This window comes from Anser cygnoides, chromosome Z (assembly GCF_040182565.1).
Source record: "Anser cygnoides isolate HZ-2024a breed goose chromosome Z, Taihu_goose_T2T_genome, whole genome shotgun sequence".
NCBI classification, from domain to species: domain Eukaryota; kingdom Metazoa; phylum Chordata; class Aves; order Anseriformes; family Anatidae; genus Anser; species Anser cygnoides.
Genome location: NC_089912.1, coordinates 78,267,317 through 78,287,149, shown reverse-complemented (window position 1 = coordinate 78,287,149; position 19,833 = coordinate 78,267,317). Strand labels below are relative to the sequence as shown.

General features: G+C 39.0%; 1 protein-coding gene across 3 annotated transcripts in view; it reads right to left on the bottom strand.

Annotated features, from left to right (window-relative positions):
• DMGDH (dimethylglycine dehydrogenase) overlaps positions 1-19,833 on the bottom strand; it is a 105,788-nt gene that overhangs the window by 25,681 nt on the left and 60,274 nt on the right. For all 3 annotated transcript variants that reach the window (XM_066988490.1, XM_066988489.1, XM_066988491.1), the window contains 4 exons: positions 18,240-18,370; positions 15,803-16,020; positions 14,775-14,932; positions 13,664-13,723 (listed from right to left, as the gene is read on the bottom strand). In XM_066988490.1, coding sequence (XP_066844591.1) covers positions 13,664-13,723; positions 14,775-14,932; positions 15,803-16,020; positions 18,240-18,370 — 567 coding nt within the window. The remainder of the gene's footprint in view (positions 1-13,663; positions 13,724-14,774; positions 14,933-15,802; positions 16,021-18,239; positions 18,371-19,833) is intronic.

The following is a 19,833-nucleotide window of genomic DNA, read 5'->3' as shown; positions in this document are numbered from 1 at the left end:
CTCTGATGGAACTGCTTGAGGAAATTCACCTTCCTGACATGCGCTCTGCACCCAACGTGCAGCCGCTGGGGGGGCTGCCCCGCTGCTGGAAATCAAAGAGAACCATGCTTGCTACCCGGGAAATTAAGCGCCTCTCATAGCTTTGCTGCACATTTCTCCCACGCACCAGCCTTGCCAGGGCTGGCCATCACAGCTCACTTTAGGCCAACTTCTTCCCAGTGGGCTTGGCTACCTCCTGGTTACAAACCTGACTGCCAGAAGCAAACTGGGACTGATTAAAAACAAAAGCCCAGGGGACGGCGCTACTTTTGCACACTCACGCTCCCGACTCTTGTAGGAGACGCATCCAGAAATGCCCCATGCACTGAAACACAGACCTACGCTGGGAGGGAACCTACAGAACCTTTCTACCCTCGAGCAGATCGACACAGGCACCTAACTTGGTGTTGTCTGCAAACTTACTGAGGGTGCACTCAATGCCCTCATCCAGATCATCGATAAAGATATTAAAGAGAACTGGCCCCAGTACTGAGCCCTGGGGGACGCCAGTAGTGACTGGCCTGCAAATGGATTTAACTCCATTCACCACGACTCTTTGGGCCCGGCTATCCAGCCAGTTTCCAGCCGAACGAAGTGTACGCCAGTCCAAGCCAAGAGCAGCCAATTTCTCGAGGAGAATGCTGTGGGAAATGGTGTCAAAAGCCTTACTGAAGTCAAGGTAGACCACATCCTCATCCTTTCCCTCATCCACTAAGCACGTCACATTGTCATAGAAGGAGATTGGGTTCGTCAAGCAGCACCTGCCTTTCAGAAACCCATGCTGACTGGGCCTGATCGCCTGCTTGCCCTGCAAGTGCCACGTGATGACACTCAAGATAATCTGCTCCATGAGCTTCCCTGGCACTGAAGTCAAACTAACAGGCCTATAGTTTCCCAGGTCTACCTTCCGGCCCTTCTTGTAGATGGGTGTCACATTTGCTAGCCACCAGGACCTTCCCCGATAGCCAGGACTGCAGATAAATGATGGAAAGCGGCTTGGTCAGTTCTTCCGCCAGTTCTCTCAGCATCCTCGGGTGGATCCCATCCGGCCCCTTCGACTTGCATACATCTAAGTGCTGTAGCAAGTCGCCAACCATTTCCTCGTGGATAGTGAGGGGCATAGTCTGCTCCCCATCCCCTTCCACCAGCTCAGGGTACCGGGTATCTAGAGAACAGCTGGTCTTGCTACTAAAGACTGAGGCAAAGAAGGCATTACGCACCTCAGCCTTTTCCTAATCTCTGGTCACTAAGTTTCCACCTGCATCCAGTAAAGAATGGAGATTCTCCTTAGTCCTCCTTTTCGTGTTAATGTATTTATAAAAACATTTTCTATTGTCTTTAACAGCAGTAGCCAGATTGAGCTCCAGATGAGCTTTGGCCTCTCTAATTTTGTCCCTACACATCCTTACAACGTCCTTATAATCCTTCTGAGTGGCCTGTCCTCTTTTCCAAAGATCATAAACCCTCTTTTTTTTCCTAAGCTCTAGCCACAGCTCTCTGTTCAGCCAGGCCAGTCTTCTTCCGTGCCGGCTCATCTTTAGGTACGTGGGGACAGACCGCTCCTGAGCCATTAAGATTTCCTTCTTGAGGAGTGCCCAGCCTTCCTGGACTCCTCTGCCCTTCAGAACTGCCTCCCAGGGGACTCTGCCAACCAGCGTCCTGAACAGCTCAAAGTCTGCTCTCCAGAAGTCCAATACAGCGGTTTTACTGGTCCCCCTCCTGACTTCACCAAAAATAGAGAACTCTACCATTTTGTGGTCACTCTACCCAAGACAGCTCCCGACCACCACATCTCCCACCAGTCCTTCTCTGTTTGTGAACAGAAGGTCCGGTGGGGCACCTCCCCTGGTAGGCTCACTAACCAGCTGCATCAGGAAACTATCTTCCACACTCTCCAGAAACCTCCTAGACTGCTTCCTCTGAGCTGTATTGCATTTCCAGGATATGTCTGCGAAGTTGAAGTCCCCCATGAGGACAAGAGCTGACGATTTTGCAACTTTTGCCAGCTGCCTGTAGAATTCCTCATCCGTCTCCTCATCCTGGTTTGGCACTCGGTAACAGCCCCCCACCAGGATGCTTGCCTTGTTGGCCTTCCTGCCGATCCTAACCCATAGGGACTCAACCTTATCATTCCCAGTCTCAGTCTCGAGTTCCACAACATCAAAACACTCTCTAACATAGAGAGCCACACCACCACCCCTTCTGTGCTGCCTGTCCCTTCTGAAGAGCCTATAGGCAGTCATTGCAGCACTCCAGTCATGGGAGTAGTCTCACCACATTTCCGTGATGGCAATCAAGTCATAGCTAGCCTGCTGCACAATGGCTTCCAGCTCCTCACGTTTGTTGCCCATGCTGCTTGCATTAGTGTAGATGCACTTCAGCTGGGCCATTGCCTGCTCCCCAGGCCCTGACATTGTTCTCCCTGGCACACCTCTAACAAGCCTTAATCCCTCTCTGTCCCTCTTCCTACCTAGTTTAAAGCCCTCTCAATGATCCCTGCCAGCTCCTGTGCTAGTGTCTGTTTTCCCCTTCGAGACAGGTGGGACCCATCTGCAGTTAGCGGGCCGGGTGCCGAGTAAAGTGTCCCATGTTCAAAAAAAAAAACAACAAAATTTCTGTGTTGGCACCAGCCTCTGAGCCACCTGTTTATCAGGTGGTCTTTCCAAGTCTTCTCTGTACCCCTCCCCGCCACTGTAGGGATGGAGGAAAGCATGACCTGTACTCCCACTCCATCTACTAATCGTCCCAGTCCCCTAAAGTCCCGTTTGATAGCCTTCAGGCTTCTCTCTTCAATATCATCTCTGCCAGCCTAGACTATCAAAAGAGGATAGTAGTCAGAGGGGCAAATCAGGTTGGGAAGCTTTCTGACAATGACGTCCCTGACCCTGGCACCAGGGAGGCAGCAGACTTCCCTATGGGTAGGGTCAGGTCAACAAATAGGGCCCTCTGTTCCCCTGAGAAGGGAGTCACCTACAATCACCCTTCTTTCTTTCTTAGTGGAGGCAGTCCTGAGGTGTGGAGTCGACTTCTTTGCCCTAGGCATCCTCCTGGGTAGACTGTTCACCTCATCCACACCCACCGGTCTCTCAAGCTCCAGGGCCTCAAACCTATTGTGTATGGGCACCTGGGGAGGCAGGGCCGCTAGGGAGAGGGGTTGCCTGCGACGTCAAACAGGGACCTGTTTCCATTCCTCCTCATCTCCTAGGTACGTCTTGTTCAAGTTCACATATGTCTGTGTACAGGCTCTGACGAAACTATTAATGCACTGATGAATTTTGAAAGATTGGACTATGCAAGCAATTGTACAAAACAGCTGATGTCGCGAACCAGCTAAGGACAAGTTAGACTGAAAATCATTGTGGATCAACTGAAAATAAAGGCTGATGCCCCATTTTGGGGAAAGGCAGCATGAAATACAGTCCAGATCAGAAAAAGACAGGACTGTGAGGATTGACTTGAGAACTCTCAAGATGCGTTGGAAAAATATAAAGCAAGGCTCTCAAATCAGACAGTAAGTAGCTACTGGGTAGTTCCTTGTCACTTTTCACAGAATTGCTTTTGTGTTACACAGGAATATTTATGACAGGAATAACCTACAAGTAGAAACACAAATGAGATGGTATACCACAGCATGACACACAGACTAAAATGCTTTTCATTAGACAGAGAGATACCTAAGAAGCAAACATACTACGGGTGAAGTTAGCGCTGAATCAACCCCTTCCTGAACATGCCAATGTAGCACTTGGTATTTAGTCTCAAGGAATCTAACTGTGGAACTAAACACAAGTATTCAAATAAAATGGCACGTGACCTAGGGCCTCCACCTGCTGAACCAGGAGAGGATAGGTCTCCCTTCAGTCTCATATCCTATTTACCAGCCCAGTGTGGATGTTACGGCTGGCACATTAAGGCATCTAAAATGGCAGTAGGAATGTTTTTAAATCCCCATCCTTAGGTCTCTTAGTAATGTCAGAGTGGTGTCATACAGGACTCTCAGAACTAGCTTCTGACTGTATTATTTTGCTAGATTAATTAATTAAAATAATTAAATTCTTCTAATTTATGCCCTTTTCCTCTATTGAGTCACCCTCCAGTTTTGCAAAACCAAAAAGAATTGTAACCCACAACTTCGGGAATGTGGTATCACATAGCATTGACATAGTTCTGTACTGACAGCATGGATTCTTTTTTGTGGAGTATTCATGTACTTGTAAATGCACGGATGTAGAGAGAGATGAAAGCCCGTTAAAACATGTATCATTTTCATGGGCTTTCGTGTGTGTTTTCTTTTTTTAATTCAAAGTTTCTGGTTAATTTTTACCTCTGTAATTTCATATTTTCAAGTGGAAAAATATTTTCTATAAAGGTTAATGCAGCAATCATAACCAGAGCCTTGAATATGACCTGGTAGCATATGAAGTGCTGCTTTAATGGGTCATTTGAGATTAACTGTATAGATGACAGTTAACTCCTGTTAACCTACTTGTAATCTTGATAGTGACAGCAAAAAATAAACAAATAAATAAATAAATTTGACTTTAAGTTGTTAATTACCTTTTAGATATAGAAACAATTATGGAAAATTCTAAGCAGCTTGCCAGTTTTAGAATCTATGTATTTCTGGAACGTTCTTTGCCTATTCATTACAGATACAAAACGAAATTCTTGCCCAGTTAATTTCTGCTAGGCCAGGCTTTTGACCCAGATCACTGTGTAGTCCTTATGCTACCTGGAGATAGGTCTGGGGGCTTTCATGCAATGGGCTTGTTCTGTGTGGATTTATATTCCTTGAAGTTTAAAAATTTTCTTGTCTTTTTAGAATTCAGGCCTGCAAAAATAACCCAGAGGTACAGACTCTGCAAAATACATACACATCCACAACCACACAGTCTGCAAAAATGAGTATATAAATGTATGTGTACATACATACATGAACATACACTTATATGAACGTTATATGAACATAGCTAAAAATCTATGACTGGACATATGTGTATATATAATATACATCTCTGAATATATACATATGTATATATATACATACACACACACACACACATTTTAAAAACATTTAAAACAACCTCTTAAGAAATTACAGCTATATGAATACAACTAAATCAGTCTTCTTATTCTACAGTTTGTGGGTATCCACATCAATTGTACTGACCACATTTCCACCATTATTCATTTTTGATTTATGAGCAAGTGTATGTGTATGTGTGTGTGCATGAGGTTGTTCATTCCAATCCAAACGGTATTTTGGAAATTGACTCATTCAAACTCATAGTGTCTATTCTTGGTAACTGCTTCCTGTTTCTAGAAGAAGAACAGTCAGTCTGTTTCTATTTCTTTTAGGTTGTCACACTAAACGTAATGCAAGATGAAATCCCATTCAAAACAGCATAAATCACTAATAGAAATATTCTGAAAAAGAGAAACAAAGAAAAAGGAAGAAAGAAGAAAACAACAGAAACAAAGAACAGAAACAAAGGGAAACACCAAACAATTCCAACGTCAAGTGTCAAATATAAATGAGCTCCTATTGTTCCTATATAATCACTTGACATGGAGAAACAATACAAAACTTTTACTACCTAGTATAACGAGAGTCTCATTAAGCTAAGCCTAAAATACAGAAGAATTTTCATTATCTTGGCAAGAGTTCCCAAAGCATTAAGATGGGGCAGATGTAATGTTTTTCACAGTAAGTAAAAACACTTCTTAGAAGCGAGAAACAGACAACATTTATGACTTAGCTGTATGATTTTTGAGTGCATTTTGACAGACAGAAGCAAAAAAGAAGGGTTGTGATTTTTACTTTATGTACTGGTATTAAGAAAAAATTGTATCACAAAGACAAATCAGTTAAGATTTTCAAATAGCATATAGCTTCAGGAAGCCCATAGATTATCTCATCTATCACCATATCAAAGAGATATTTTTGCCTTACCCTTCTCCTCATCAGGCTTTCATATTGCAACAGTTACCAAGTGTTTACTAGCACAAGATAAAACCACTTTTTTTTTTTTTAAAAAGACATTAGGAGACATTAACCAATTAGGTGATTTGAGGCACAGTGTTATATCCTGAAAAGTTTAATTTAGTTCAAATGTGTTTCAAATGTGCTTGATTTGCAAGGCGTACAGATACTATTTCTAATTCTTCATTAAAATCTCTTGTTGCTTATGGGATGCAAAAAATATAAATTACCTATAAAACTTTCAATTTTCTTTTTTAAATTGTGCAGCTTAATAGAATTAAGTGTGTGTTTCTAGGAAGACAAATGTCATATCCCTTCAACATTAATTGGAAGGAAAGATATGCAAATATCTTTTAATAACAAAGTATTGTAATTTATTTGGTATCCTGCTTATGAATGTGGGCTTGAAGCCAAATTATGTACACAAAGCCACCCAAATGAGTTAGGCTGCACCAACAGCTGCTGCAATCTGCTATAACCATTGCATTACAACACACTGGAGACAGCATTAATGCAATATTTTGAAATTAATTATTTTTACTTGGATGCTCTTGAATTATTTCAGGGTATCACTCCAAATGATATCAAAGGGTGACAACTGAGGATCATTTTACTCCACAGGTAGCAAATATCTGATAATTTTATTTTTCTGCAGCAAACCAAAGCTGCAGTTTACACTACACAAAACAGTTTTCAAAGGGATTTATGGACAGTCAGTATGTATGGCACCTGCATCACTGCATCTTTCATTCAATCTGTCTAAGTCCTTCTTGTATGCAAATGACCAGCTCTAAGAAATTGGTATTAAATAAACTGCTGATGAAAGGTTGAATTATTTTGGCTCACAATTCCTAGCTCAGTGGTTGTCTATTTTGTTATGTGATCCAATGAACACAGAGGGAGTGACCTAGGAGTGAATTTTATACAGATAACAAAATCACTGGAGATATTTTTCCACTGTATTTCATGCTCTGTGTAAATTAATGGGATAAATCTTCTGTTTTCATGACCCTCTGTACACCAGATGAAGTAGCAACAGAATATGATAGAGTATTATATAGAGTATTCCACACCTAAATCTTAATTTGAATAAGGACAGGATTTAGGTGGAAAGGTACGTTGAATAAATATTATAGGCATATAGAGTGAAAGTGAGAGAGGGAAAAAAAAAAAAAAGTTGTCCTCAAATACACTGGATCTAGTACCTCTTAACTGTCACTCTATTCTTTTTCATATCCTTCTACCTTTCCCCAACCACATTATCCCTTCTTAAGTAAAATCTCTTTCTTCTCCCCTCTCTCCTTTTCTTGCTTGGAGAAGAGGTGGTACAAAACATAGCCTTGTTCCAGGTTGTGGAGTGGGGTCAGTAATCACTGCTATGTTCATTCCAGTCTGAACAGGAGGGATGCGAGTCACAGAAAGGGAAGGATGGACAGACATTGACAATAAAGGGGAATTAACAGAAGCTGTAACAGGTTGGCCTGTCCAGCACTGAAGGGCTTGAGCTGTGCTCCCTGCACACTCAGTCAGCAAATCGAGACTGCATTATATGCTTTATACTGCAAGAAGAAACAAGAAGATAAAAATCAATCACTTGCTATGATCTTCCAAATATGGTTCCCATTTTAAAGTCAGTGGTTGTTTAAATAAAACAAAATTCAATTAAAAATTGGAAACATGCAAATGGATAAAAGAGGTTGTTTTTCTGGTAACCCCTTTTCACTCCTTGCCTCCAACCCTCTGAAACCTATGAGTCTCCTGCAGGTGAAAGGTTTTGATTTCATAACACTGCTTAACAGTGCTACAAGCTACATGATCTAAGTGTAGTCAGAAAGTAGTACCAGATCATAACGACAGCATTTCACACTCATGATGATATAAATGACTACGTATGCTTCAATGCTGCAGAGAATCAGAGCCAGCATGTACATCTTACTTTCTGCCAGTTCAACTCTTTTGTTGCTCTTTCTCAAAACTGCACTTGTAAAACGATGAAAATAACTTTTTTTCCTAAAAATATTCATTGTTCTGTGCTTTACAAAAGCAGAACACACCACTTTAAACTGTGGTAACACTATGAGTTGGACTGACACAACTGAGGGGCAGTTCTGGCAGAGTGGAAAGGAGGGAGACAAAACAGCTGTAAAGAGAAGGGCGTGAACATGTAAGACTGAACTTGCTACTTGAACTTGACAAAGGAATAAAATGGTGGAGGCACAATTTAAAGCTGTTTGTCTTAGTTTCCCATGGGATAAAAAGTCATGTATAGTTGTGCTGGAACCTAGGTCAATGTTCAGGGACTGTATCTTTGATTTACAGTTATTCACCATCTGCATTCTGCTGGGGATGTCACTCAACTTCTATTCATAAAAAATAAGGAATCAACTAAACGCTCACATGTCCAGTAGGTGCAAACATAAAAGCCACCATAGAAATCCAATGTAAAAGTTAGAAGAGATAGACACTTGTTATCTTAGAAACATTGTTTGACATCCAAATGCAGGCAGTCACTGTGCAGGCTTGGTAGAGATGAGACAGAAATAGTGAGAAGTCAACAGGGAAAGAAGCCAAAATGAAGCAGAATGCTAAAAAAATTGAAAGAAAGGAAGGAAGTAAGCGCTGGTATAGTGGGCCTAAGAAAAGAAAAAGCAAAGGGAGAGAGATTGTGGGTAATGTGTAATCTGGAAAGAACACAGATTAGAAAAAAAAGAAATGGTGAATCACAGAACCATTACAGTTGGAAAAGACCTCCAAGATCATCTGGTCCAACCACCACCCTACTGCCATTGTCACCCACTAAACCGTGTCCCTAAGCATCACGTCCAACCTTTCCTTAAACACCCGCAGGGACGGTGACTCCAACACTTGCCTGGGCAACCCGTTCCAGTGCCTGACTGCTCTTTCTGAGAAGAAATGTCTCCTCATTTCTAACCCAAACTTCCCCTGGAGCAACTTGAGGCCATTCCCTCTAGTCCTATCACTAGTTATCTGTGAGAAGAGGCAGACCCCCAGCTCCCCATACCTTTCTTTCAGGTAGTTGTAGAGAGCAATGAGGTCTCCCCTGAGCCTCCTCTTCTCCAGACTAAACAACCCCAGTGCCCTCAGCCGCTCCCCATAGGACTTGTGTTCCAGGCCCTTCACCAGGCCTTCACCAGGACCTTGGCCGTGTTGAACCTCATCTCATCAGCCTCTGCCCATCGACCCAACCTGCCCAGGTTCCTCTGCAGGGCCTTCCTACCTTCCAGCAGATCAACACTTCCCCCCATCTTGGTGTCATCTGCAAACTTACTGAGGGTGCATTCAATTCCCTCATCCATAACATCAATAAAGATATTAAAGAGGATGGGGCACAACACCAAACAAATAAATTGCCCCAGTAAATAAACAGGAATTCAATAAAGAAACACTGTCTCTGATAAAGGTATTCCTACTAGTGGAAACAAATACTAAATATTAGCTAACGTCTCACACTGAAGCCTGGAAGAGCACATTAGAACGGAATCCAAAGGGTTTTTCCATCATCTGCTGCATTTCCCTCCCAGTGAGCTGTTGCTGCAGACAGTGCCCAAGAGATGGCAGTCTTGTACATAGTATAGCAAGTAATAAAAACAAAATCAAAACAAAACAAAAACAAACAAAAAAACAGTTAAATATGGAATTTTGTAGCAGTATACTCCTAAAGATTGTTGCCACTACTGGATTCACGTGGAAAATCATTCTGAAAGAGTTCCTTGTTTTTCACTCTAATATGAAGTTTATTGGGTCCTCTATGCTCAATAGAAAATCAGGCTGTTTTAAGAATAAGCTACTAACAATCAGCCACTTGAGAAAACTGCAAATGCACATGTTCGCAGATTCTGAAGACACAAGCATCTTCTGGAAAGACGAAGGAAGTAATATTTTTTTTCTGTATGTCAGTAGTGAACATAATAATTGGTTAGAACTTTAAAGTATGGTAAGAAAATATTTTCTAACATAAGGATGGTGAATTGTTAGACTAGACTGCCCAGGGAGACTATAGTACCTTCAGGACTGGGAGGGCTCTTTAATTTTACGCACAAAATTTTATACATACAACAAGGTAAACAAAGCATGAGACTCTGGAATTAACATATGGTAATTGCTTATCTTTTCTATGGTATTTGACAAAAGAGTTACATTTAAACCATGATTTTGAGAAATAAAAAGCATTTAGAGGTGATATACCACCTGAACCATATAAAATATAGCTCTGACCACCTGAACCATACAAAGTTCAAATGTCAGGTGGAACTAAAACGGTAGCCTGGTATATGAAGCAAAAAGAGTTGCAACTTTTTCTTTTCTAAAGATACCCTGTGAATTTCCTGCCACAAAGTCAATTAGGACCGTATGGAATATTTAGTAGCAGTGCTTATTCATGAGAAGAAATATTAGTGAGTGAGGCTATCTAACAAAGAACATTTAGTAAAACCAGATGAATAAAAAGATAACAGGTATTAAAAAAAATCCCACCCCTGAAACGGGAGATTTTCTTAAGAATTTATGAAGATGACGTGCCCACTAAATTGGAAATCCTACTACCATACGATCTAATCACAGACCATCCTGCTCATCTGAGCAAGCAGCTAACACCATCAGAAGAAAGGAGTACTAAGCAGAAGCCAGAGGAAGATATATAGAACAATACCATCTCTCTAGTCTTACTGATAAAACGAAACTTGCCACAGAAATCTTGAGGAAACAGGTTTACTTGCTGTTATGCTATAATAGATTGTGAAGAAAAAAAAAAATCAACTTAAGCTTTGAAGATTTTTTTCCCGCTACTCATCACAAATAAAATTACTAGTCTATATGTACCTGAAGATGATGTATACACTAAGATATTTAAACACAGAGAAATACAAGAATTTTATGGGGAATTTACATCTCTTCATATTTATTTGCCAGACATTTGAATGTCCTTTTGTGGAAATTAAAATAATTCTGATCGTATTACCTTCATTGGCATTTGGTGGTTCATTCACTTTAATCTGTTTATGAGCTGTTTACATTTTCCACGACGTATCACTCAAGATTCACTCATATTGAAGTTAAGTCTTTCTGTCCATTTTGTGAGCTATTTCAGCTACTTGTTGCACAGTAAGAAGCATTCTCTAATAACTAGCTGAATAGTTTATTTTGGTTTTAATTTACAGAAATAATCCCTCTCTCCAGCTGGGGGTGAATAGTTAAAGGAATAATCCCTGTCAGAAATTTCCTGCACACCAAGAATGCAAACAGAAGAATTTGTTGCTTATCTGATGGACTTTTTAAAAAAAAAAAGTTTACTTGACAATAGGAGCAAGCGATAATGAGAGGTCTATGCCATGACGAAGGGACACCAAACCAGAGGCAGAGAATTGTAACTAAAAATGGGACTCACAACCCCAAGCTGCCAAGAAGCAGAGTAAACAATCTCACATGGCGCCTCATGCTACAGTGTTTAGACTGCTTCCAATATCTGAGTTAACTCAGGTACCTCCGCAGTGTCAACATGCAGTCACAACTGCCCTCTTCTCTGAGTCAATAAATAAGCATCGATTATTTCCTTCTTCACATTAGTTCAAAAACACTGGCAAATGTTTAGGCGTCTGCATCTGTGCTAGAGGTTCACTTCACATGTATTTGTCTACCGTGATGAGTAGCCATGCAGAGAAGAGTGCAGAGCAGTAAAGAAAGAATTGCTTCATGCACATTAGTGCCTTTGCATGTTCTGCATGGGCATTTTGGCATATAAACTTCCCCTGCCTATGGCTGCTTTCCTACCTATACTTAAAACAAAACAAAACAACCAAACAAACAACGAAACAAAAACAGGCATATCAAATGGAAGTGCAGAGAAAAACAAGTAGCAATAACATTATTTTCCATTGCATCTCTCTGCTAATGCTCTCCTCAAGATGGGAAATTCCTTGATGGTTAAATAAAACATTATCCTTACACACAAGGCTCCGTATTTCCTTTGCATGACATTTCCTCCGACCAGGGCAAAATTACACAACCCAATGGAGACAGCTATAGCTTGACTACATGTAGGAAGGGCCACTGTCATCCATTCCAGTGGATGAGCTCCATAGTTGGGCAGGAATAACTTCAGAAGTTGTATTTCATGCTAGAGCACACACTGATGTTAGACTGGGGCAAGAATGGATATTTTATCAATCCTGCATTAAAGCAATCACGATTTAACACATACAGAGAGGTTCAACACTTTGAGAGTAAAAGCATATTCCTGTGTTCATTCCTCTTATAACCAGTACACTCCTCACATATAGACAAAAGCACCATTTTATGTTTAACTTGAGTCTGCAACTCTTGCCTACCCAAAGATAAAGATCTATAGCTTATTTGGAGCTGTAACTTAAAGTTTGGGATTCTTTTTATCAGTTCCACAGTGCCTCCATATGACATAATAAAAATTATCAAGTGTCATATATTATCTGATTTAGTATCCTTTTCAGGTATAAGGAAAATGTAAATAAGAATATAATTTGTCCCTGTATTACACTAAATCATTATAAAAAATGAATACTTCAGGATAACTACTTTTTCTTCTTACTCTCCCTTATGTAAAAACATTGGCACTTTCTCTATTTTACAGATGAAATTCCGAAGCTAAAGATTAAATCACAACTATCCCCTAATTCAGGGCACCTAATGTGAAATACCTAAGACCTGGTTTTTAGGTTAGAAACTTCACATCTACTGTGCAGGTAACAGCTGTGTGAGTCATTAAGCTATCTGGTAGCAACAAATGGCATTAGAGCTGCACAGCAAAGGTTTCACAGCGTTTTATCAAAAATTCTTCTTTTTGACAGAGTTTGGACACATGGTTTGTTTTTTATTTGGACTAGAAAAGAAAATTACAAGCAAATTCTCTATCTATTAGAGTGCAATAGAGTTTGATTTCCTAAAATATTAATATTATATGAAAATGGGGTTGTTAATAAAGGGAGATAGGATAATAAGTTTTCACTTTTATCACACATTTAAATTCAACTAGTCTCATTCTCTGAAATTCGAATCAGACAGGAACAATTTATGATGGAGTATCACTTCAGAAATTCTATCAAGAACTACATTTTTTTACCAAAATGCGAACTTATATTTGACTCAAATCTGAGTTGTCAGTCAGCAGTTCTTCTGAAAAATCCATTGTTTTTTTTTCAGTGATTCCTCTACCAAAGTGATAGGCAGAGATAAAGGTGCTACAGACAACTCCTTTAACAAGACTAAGCAAGTTAAATGTTTTCATAATATGAACAGGCTTGTTCAGCTTTTATATGGGTAATATATGCTTGCAAAAGCACGTAATAAATTTCTCTAGAAAGATAAACCACACTCAAAGAGTTATTTTGATACAGATTTAAATTAAATTAAATTTATTACTTAAATTTACTACTCTCAAATTTCTGGTCTAAGATATAATTTTGTTACCAAGAAGCATGTAAATATACATGTATTTAAGATACTTCATAATTATTCTCGAATAATGTGAAAATAGTTAGTTCATTTTCTAATACCTATTCTATTCTACAGATAATTACATTTTTCTTTTCATACCCTTAAAGGAATAACCTTGTACATAGTGGAACACTTTAAAAATCATAGCACATATACCTTGTTTAGCTTTACAAAATATTCCAATCCAGCTTCCAAGGGATTTGTGTCACAGTTCATCTGTTAAAAAAAAAAAAAAAAAGCCATCTATACATGAGGGACTGTCACAGGTTTTACTTTCATTATTATTATTATTATTATTATTATTATTATATGCATTCTTCTTTTTACTCCTGGGTCAATGTCATCTACACTACAGATGTGCAGCCTCCATTTTAATACACCATAAATTTCCTATATGTGATCTGAAGCAGAATATCTGCTATTATCCTTAATATAAAGCATAGATTTGTAAATCATTCTCTTAACTTTCAGTATGCAAAGTAATACACACTTCAATAAGAAACAAGACTCTGGAACCTGCAGAAGCCTGAATAACTGAGGTATAAACATTAACTGTAACACACCAAAATGCCTTAGCTGGAGATGAAAATAAAATACAATGCCAGCTATTTTTATCACCTTCCCATCAAGGGGAAGAGGGACATATGGTTTGTTAGGCAGCAAGAATGAAAGTAGTTATACATGGAAAAAGAGAAAGGATTCCCAAATGCCCAGCATTTCACCTTCGTGAATTCTTTCCTTTCCAAAGAATTAGAAAAAAAATCAGGTAAGTGGAAATTATAATGGTTTTCCACAAATTCTCTAGCTCCCCTGAGTAGTTCTTTACTGTGGATGAGCAAATTCAGCAAAAAGAAGCTAATGGGAAATGAAAAAGTTCCAAACACATTATGAAGCAAAAATAATTGGCCTCTCATGACATAGTTACTACAAAAATAAAACATTTTCAGAACCTATCAGCCAAATCTTTGATTTTAGAAGACTAGAGCTCAGCAAAACCCTCATAATTTTGCACAAGATATAAAAACATCAGTGAATCAGCATAAGTGCCTCTTTACCAGTAATTAAATGTTTGTAGTAGTTATCTTTATTTAGAAAAGACACTGTTCAGAATAACAGTTTTTTCCTGTTCAAAGTAAATTTTATTTTCATGCTAAACTTAGAAACTGGAACAAATACCATCTTTGTTAAGTCTAAATATAAGCTGTATAGTCATAATGAAATAAAGAAAATAAACAGAGAGAATAATTAAAAAGTTTTATTTCCTGACCTCTGCCCCCCAGGCTCGGAAGCCCTTTTCTAGCCTTAAAGCATTCAGAGCATATGTTCCAAAGTTGTCAATTCCCTCTTTCTGGCCAGCTTCCATGATTGCACTGTAAAGAGCTACAGAGTCTTCTTTTCTATGATACAGCTCCCAGCCCAATTCACCTGTTTGACAAACAAGACTAGCAGTTTAATCAACTCAACAATGAAACAATCCTAATAAATGCAGTCTCTTCACTGGTAAAAGTGGGGATCACTGCTGTGTTAATTCACATTAGAGGGTCAATTCTGCAATCATATAGAAAGTCAAATTCCCTGCAGGAACCAAAAGAGGATTCATGCCCTAGATCTTAAGCAGAGGCACTATTATTCTAATTTAAACTGTAACTGAAATCTACATGGAAGGGGGAGGGGGAGAAGAGGACAATAAAACATAACTGGTAAGGAAAGGTCATGTAATGAAGTCAATTAGCAATTAAGTTTAAAGGCATTACAAGCAGATGATGAATTGGCAAATGAACAGCAAATGTAACAGAGTGTAAATAATAAAGTGAGCATGTTTCGTCATATTTACTACACTTCATCTGCTTCAGAATGCTCTGAATTCAGTTCATTGCAGTAGAGATGGACATAAAAAGAAATAAAAAGTAACCGAGAAAAACAAATACTCAGCACTTCAGTGTTACATTTTCAAAGCACTTGACAAACAATAACATACGGTGATCCAAAAACAATTCCTGACGTTGGTTTTGCAGCAAATACCACAGAGGTTATCAGAACTGGCCTTTTGTTCTGTAAAATAAATATTTACACCATAGGGTATTCTAGAGAAAATGGTCTTGGAAAATTTGGAACAGACCATGACCAGAACACATCTGAAAAATCAATGTACTGCATTTCCTCACACTTTTAAAAATAAAGTGTGGTGAACCTACTACCTATGAATACATATTGAGATGTATTTTTCAATCTATTTTTAGTTATATTTTTTGGCCTCTTTCCTTCTTTATTCTGTCTTTCTTCTCTATCACTTACCTGTGTATGATATCCTAATGGCAGTAACAGCAATATCAGAGAGTTTCAAATGTTTAGACTGGAGAAACTTAAATGAAACGTCACTCAGATCCTCAGCTGTCAACTTCTGGAGGACCTGTCGTGCATATGGACCCGCTACACCAAGTACTCCCATCTCATCTGTCATGTTTTCTATTTCAACTTTGTATCCACCTCTCACTATCTCCTCTTCTATCCATCTGCATGTAAAACACAACAGTGATGTTAGCTTTATGCATTAAAAATAACTGATTCATATAAACATTAAAAATGAAGGGTTTTTTTTGGTTGTTTTTTGTTTGTTTGTTTTGTTTGTTTGTTTTGTTACTGTTCATCTTCTGTTGGGATAACTGGTATAGGAACTCAGGTGTCTGTGGTACAGTAAGGAAAGTTCAGAATTTAAATTGGTGGAATCCCAAAGTCCCAGAATGGCTGAGAGTGGAAGGGACCTCTGGGGGTCATCTGGTCCAACCCCTGCCTCAGCAGAGACACCCAGAACACGTTTACCAGGACCATGTCCAGGCAGCTTTTACATATCTCCATGGAAGCAGACTCCACAACCTCTCTGGGCCACCTGTGTCTGTAACGCACACTATAGGCTCATGTTCACCTCGGTGTCCACCAGGACCCCTGGGCCTTTTCTGCCAAGCTGTTTTCCAGGTGGCTGGCCCCCAGCATTTATTAATGCAAGAGGTTGTTCCTCCTCAGGTGCAGGACTCTGCATTTCTTGTTGAACATCATGAGGCTCCTGCCAGCCCATTTCATCAGCCTGCTGAGGTCCCTCTGGATGGCAGTACAACACTCTGGCGTATCAGTCACTCCTACAGCTTTATGCCATCTGCAGTCTTGCAGCGGGTATACTCTGCCCCATCATTCAGATCATTAATGAAGATGTTATACAAGACTGGACCCAGCATTGACCCCTGGTACGCCACTGGTTACTGGCCTCCAACTAGACTTTGCACCACTGACCACCACCCTCTGGGCTCAGCCATTCAGACAGTTTTCAATCCACCTCCCTGTCTGCCTATCTAGCTCGTACATCAACAACTTGTCTACAAGGATCTTAGGGGGGACAGTGTAAAAGGCCTTACTGAAGTCCAAGTGGACAATATCCACTGCTCTCCCCTCATCTACTAGGCTAGCCATTCCATCATAGAAACTTATCAGGTTGGACAAGCATGACTTCTTGGTGAATCCATGCTGACTACTTCTTTTCTATTTCCAAGATAAGAAAAAGAAGTGATATCCTACGACTGAACAGAGATCTGCCTTTGGATTCAGAATGTGTTAATAAAACTCGACATACTAAAAGATACAAATACATCGAACATAAGAAACCTCAAGATAAATTTCTGTGTTAACAGAAATGTACAAATGGGATTGTTGCTTCCTGAACATAGTATTTACAGTACTGCCGGGAAGTTTAGTTTTGAGTCTTGCTTTAATCAAATGCATCATCTGGGCACTGTCTTTCAGGAATCTCACAAAATAAATAAAAGGAATGTATTTAAAATAATATAAATTACTGATTTGTTAAAAAGTGTTTAAAGATTTCAGCACCAGGGGAGTACCAAATAGGATGGCAGAAATTCTTTAAAAGTAAATACAGTAGGCCTACCCTTTTTTACTTGCATTTGGTTCCTGAATGTGCCAATGGTTCATTGGTTCAATACACAAGCAGTGTATTATCCGTCATGTGTTAGGGTAGCAAATTCCAGTCTTTTATGTATTGATTCATTTTGAAGAACTGATTTTTCATCAATCTCCCATAAGAAAAAAAAAATCTTTTTTTTTTTTTTCAGTATGTGTGTACAGCCACTAATAGCCTTAGAAATGTTCCAAGGCTTCCAATGTGCATGTAATTGAAAAAGCAAATGAAAATAAGTCAACCTGCAACTGCTTCTAGCTCCTTTCTTTCTTTTATTTTGCTTTGTGACACCAGAGCCCAAAGCAGAGAACATTATCACAGTATCAGGAAGACTGTATTACCCATCTCTGCTGGCCAGGTCAGTGTCTCTGGGGTCAACCATGTTAAAAGGCAATTTTCTTTTTTTACATAAGAGAAAACACTAGAAAGGAACAACCGTGCTGTGTTCCACCATACAATGCCAAATACAAACAAGCTCAATAACAAAACAAGAACTACTCACACTAGAGTATATTACATATTACTATCAGTAAATTATCCTGTCCACCTTTTACACCAACAATTAATCCAGTATTCAACTGCTTATATTTCAGGATTCAGCTTGACTGAGTTTCTAAGAAACCAAGATCAATGAATAAGTAGAATTCTCTTGAACCTATTGCAAGGATTATTGAGTAATAATTAATAATTTGGCACTTAATAAAAAAGATTTCTACATTAATGTGACTGTACAGCACTATGTACTTACTGTATCAAAAATAAACTCACCTCAGATCATGGAGTTCTGACCCTGAGCCAGTTACAAGCATAAATTCTCCTGGATACAATTGAGAGACTGTTAGCTCAGCATAAACTTTTCCTCTTGGTGTTAACATATGGCTTATATTTGTGGTACCAACCTACAGAAGAAAATTTTCAATTATTAAGGATGCAAATTAAAATCTTTGAATTCTTAAACATTATAAAATATATGGAAACATACATTTACTTTAAAGAATAACTTTATATGTTTGTTCTGCTGTGCCTTAATAGGAGAGGTTACATACACAATTGGCCAAGTTTAAGATTTACAATGGAAATTTCATATTTTTCTTCATAGCAAAAATGAAAATTTTGAAATGAGATAAATCAAGACCTTCATAAATATTTGTTATTTGTTTATTAGACAAGACATTCTCAATAATAGATTTTCAGTGCAAACAAAATCAATTTCAGTTTGTTTGCTGATCATCAGAATAAAAAATTCTACTTGTTATTGTCATAAATAATCTTTTTCAATCATGTGATTGACATTTTCAGAGACAAAAAGTATATCCTTTGCTCCTTACTTAAAGAAAAAAAGATATTGAGCTGGGTTATGCTTTTGTGGTCCTGATTTATGCACATTTTTCATATTTTATGCAGTTGTTGACTATTAATCTACATCTCTGTACATTTCGATCAGATACTGTGTAGAAATGGGATCTCTAAAGGCAAACTTTCAACAGCTACTTAGCTGTGGCTACAACACGTATGCATGTTCATACAGATACTATCCATACAAACAGAAATGTGAATGCACCATAGCTGTTGTTCTGGTCTGATTCCAGAGACAGAATTTAATTTCTTTCAACTCATTCTGTGTCCATAAGAACCTTGTCAATCACCCAACCAGGGGCCAGATTCCAGCCAATAAGTGGAAAAAGTAAAAATATTGCAGATACTACCATTCCTTTGCAAGGTCATGCTACATAAACAGAGTTGTTGTTACACTGCAGGTGCATAGTCAAATCTTCACAGTCTGATGCTAGTCACACCCAATCTGCTTGTGATAGAAGAGTATTTCCAGTAACTTCACTGCATTATTTTATGATACAGACAAGCATGAATGGCACCAGAAATCAGACAGCTTAAATAATCAACTGTTGTGAAAGCTGGATATTTAAGTGGACTCCTAAGCTGTTCATTTTGTTTGCTATCTTTCTTTTTAGCTTCAGCAACACTTATTAAATTCCATAGAAAGCACTCGATATGTCTTCATGGTTTCCTGTTTAATCTTGCTTTCCCTGCAACACATAAATCTATTCAGCAAGTGTTATCCATGCCAGCTGATGACACAGTCACCTCACCTCTAATCCAAACTATAGAAAAGACAAACATCAATCTATATTGCTATCACAAAATGAATACTGTAAAATATATGACTGTATGGCAGTTCAGGTTCTCTTTTCTGCCAAACCTATGGGACACCATTCTTGTGTATAGCCTTTCCATTCTGTTGGCTCTGACTCCATGAGTCCATATCTACCTCCATGACTGTAGTTTCAGTGTACTTAATGTTTCCCTATACTTACTTCCTCTGGTGTCTGAAGCAGATGAAACC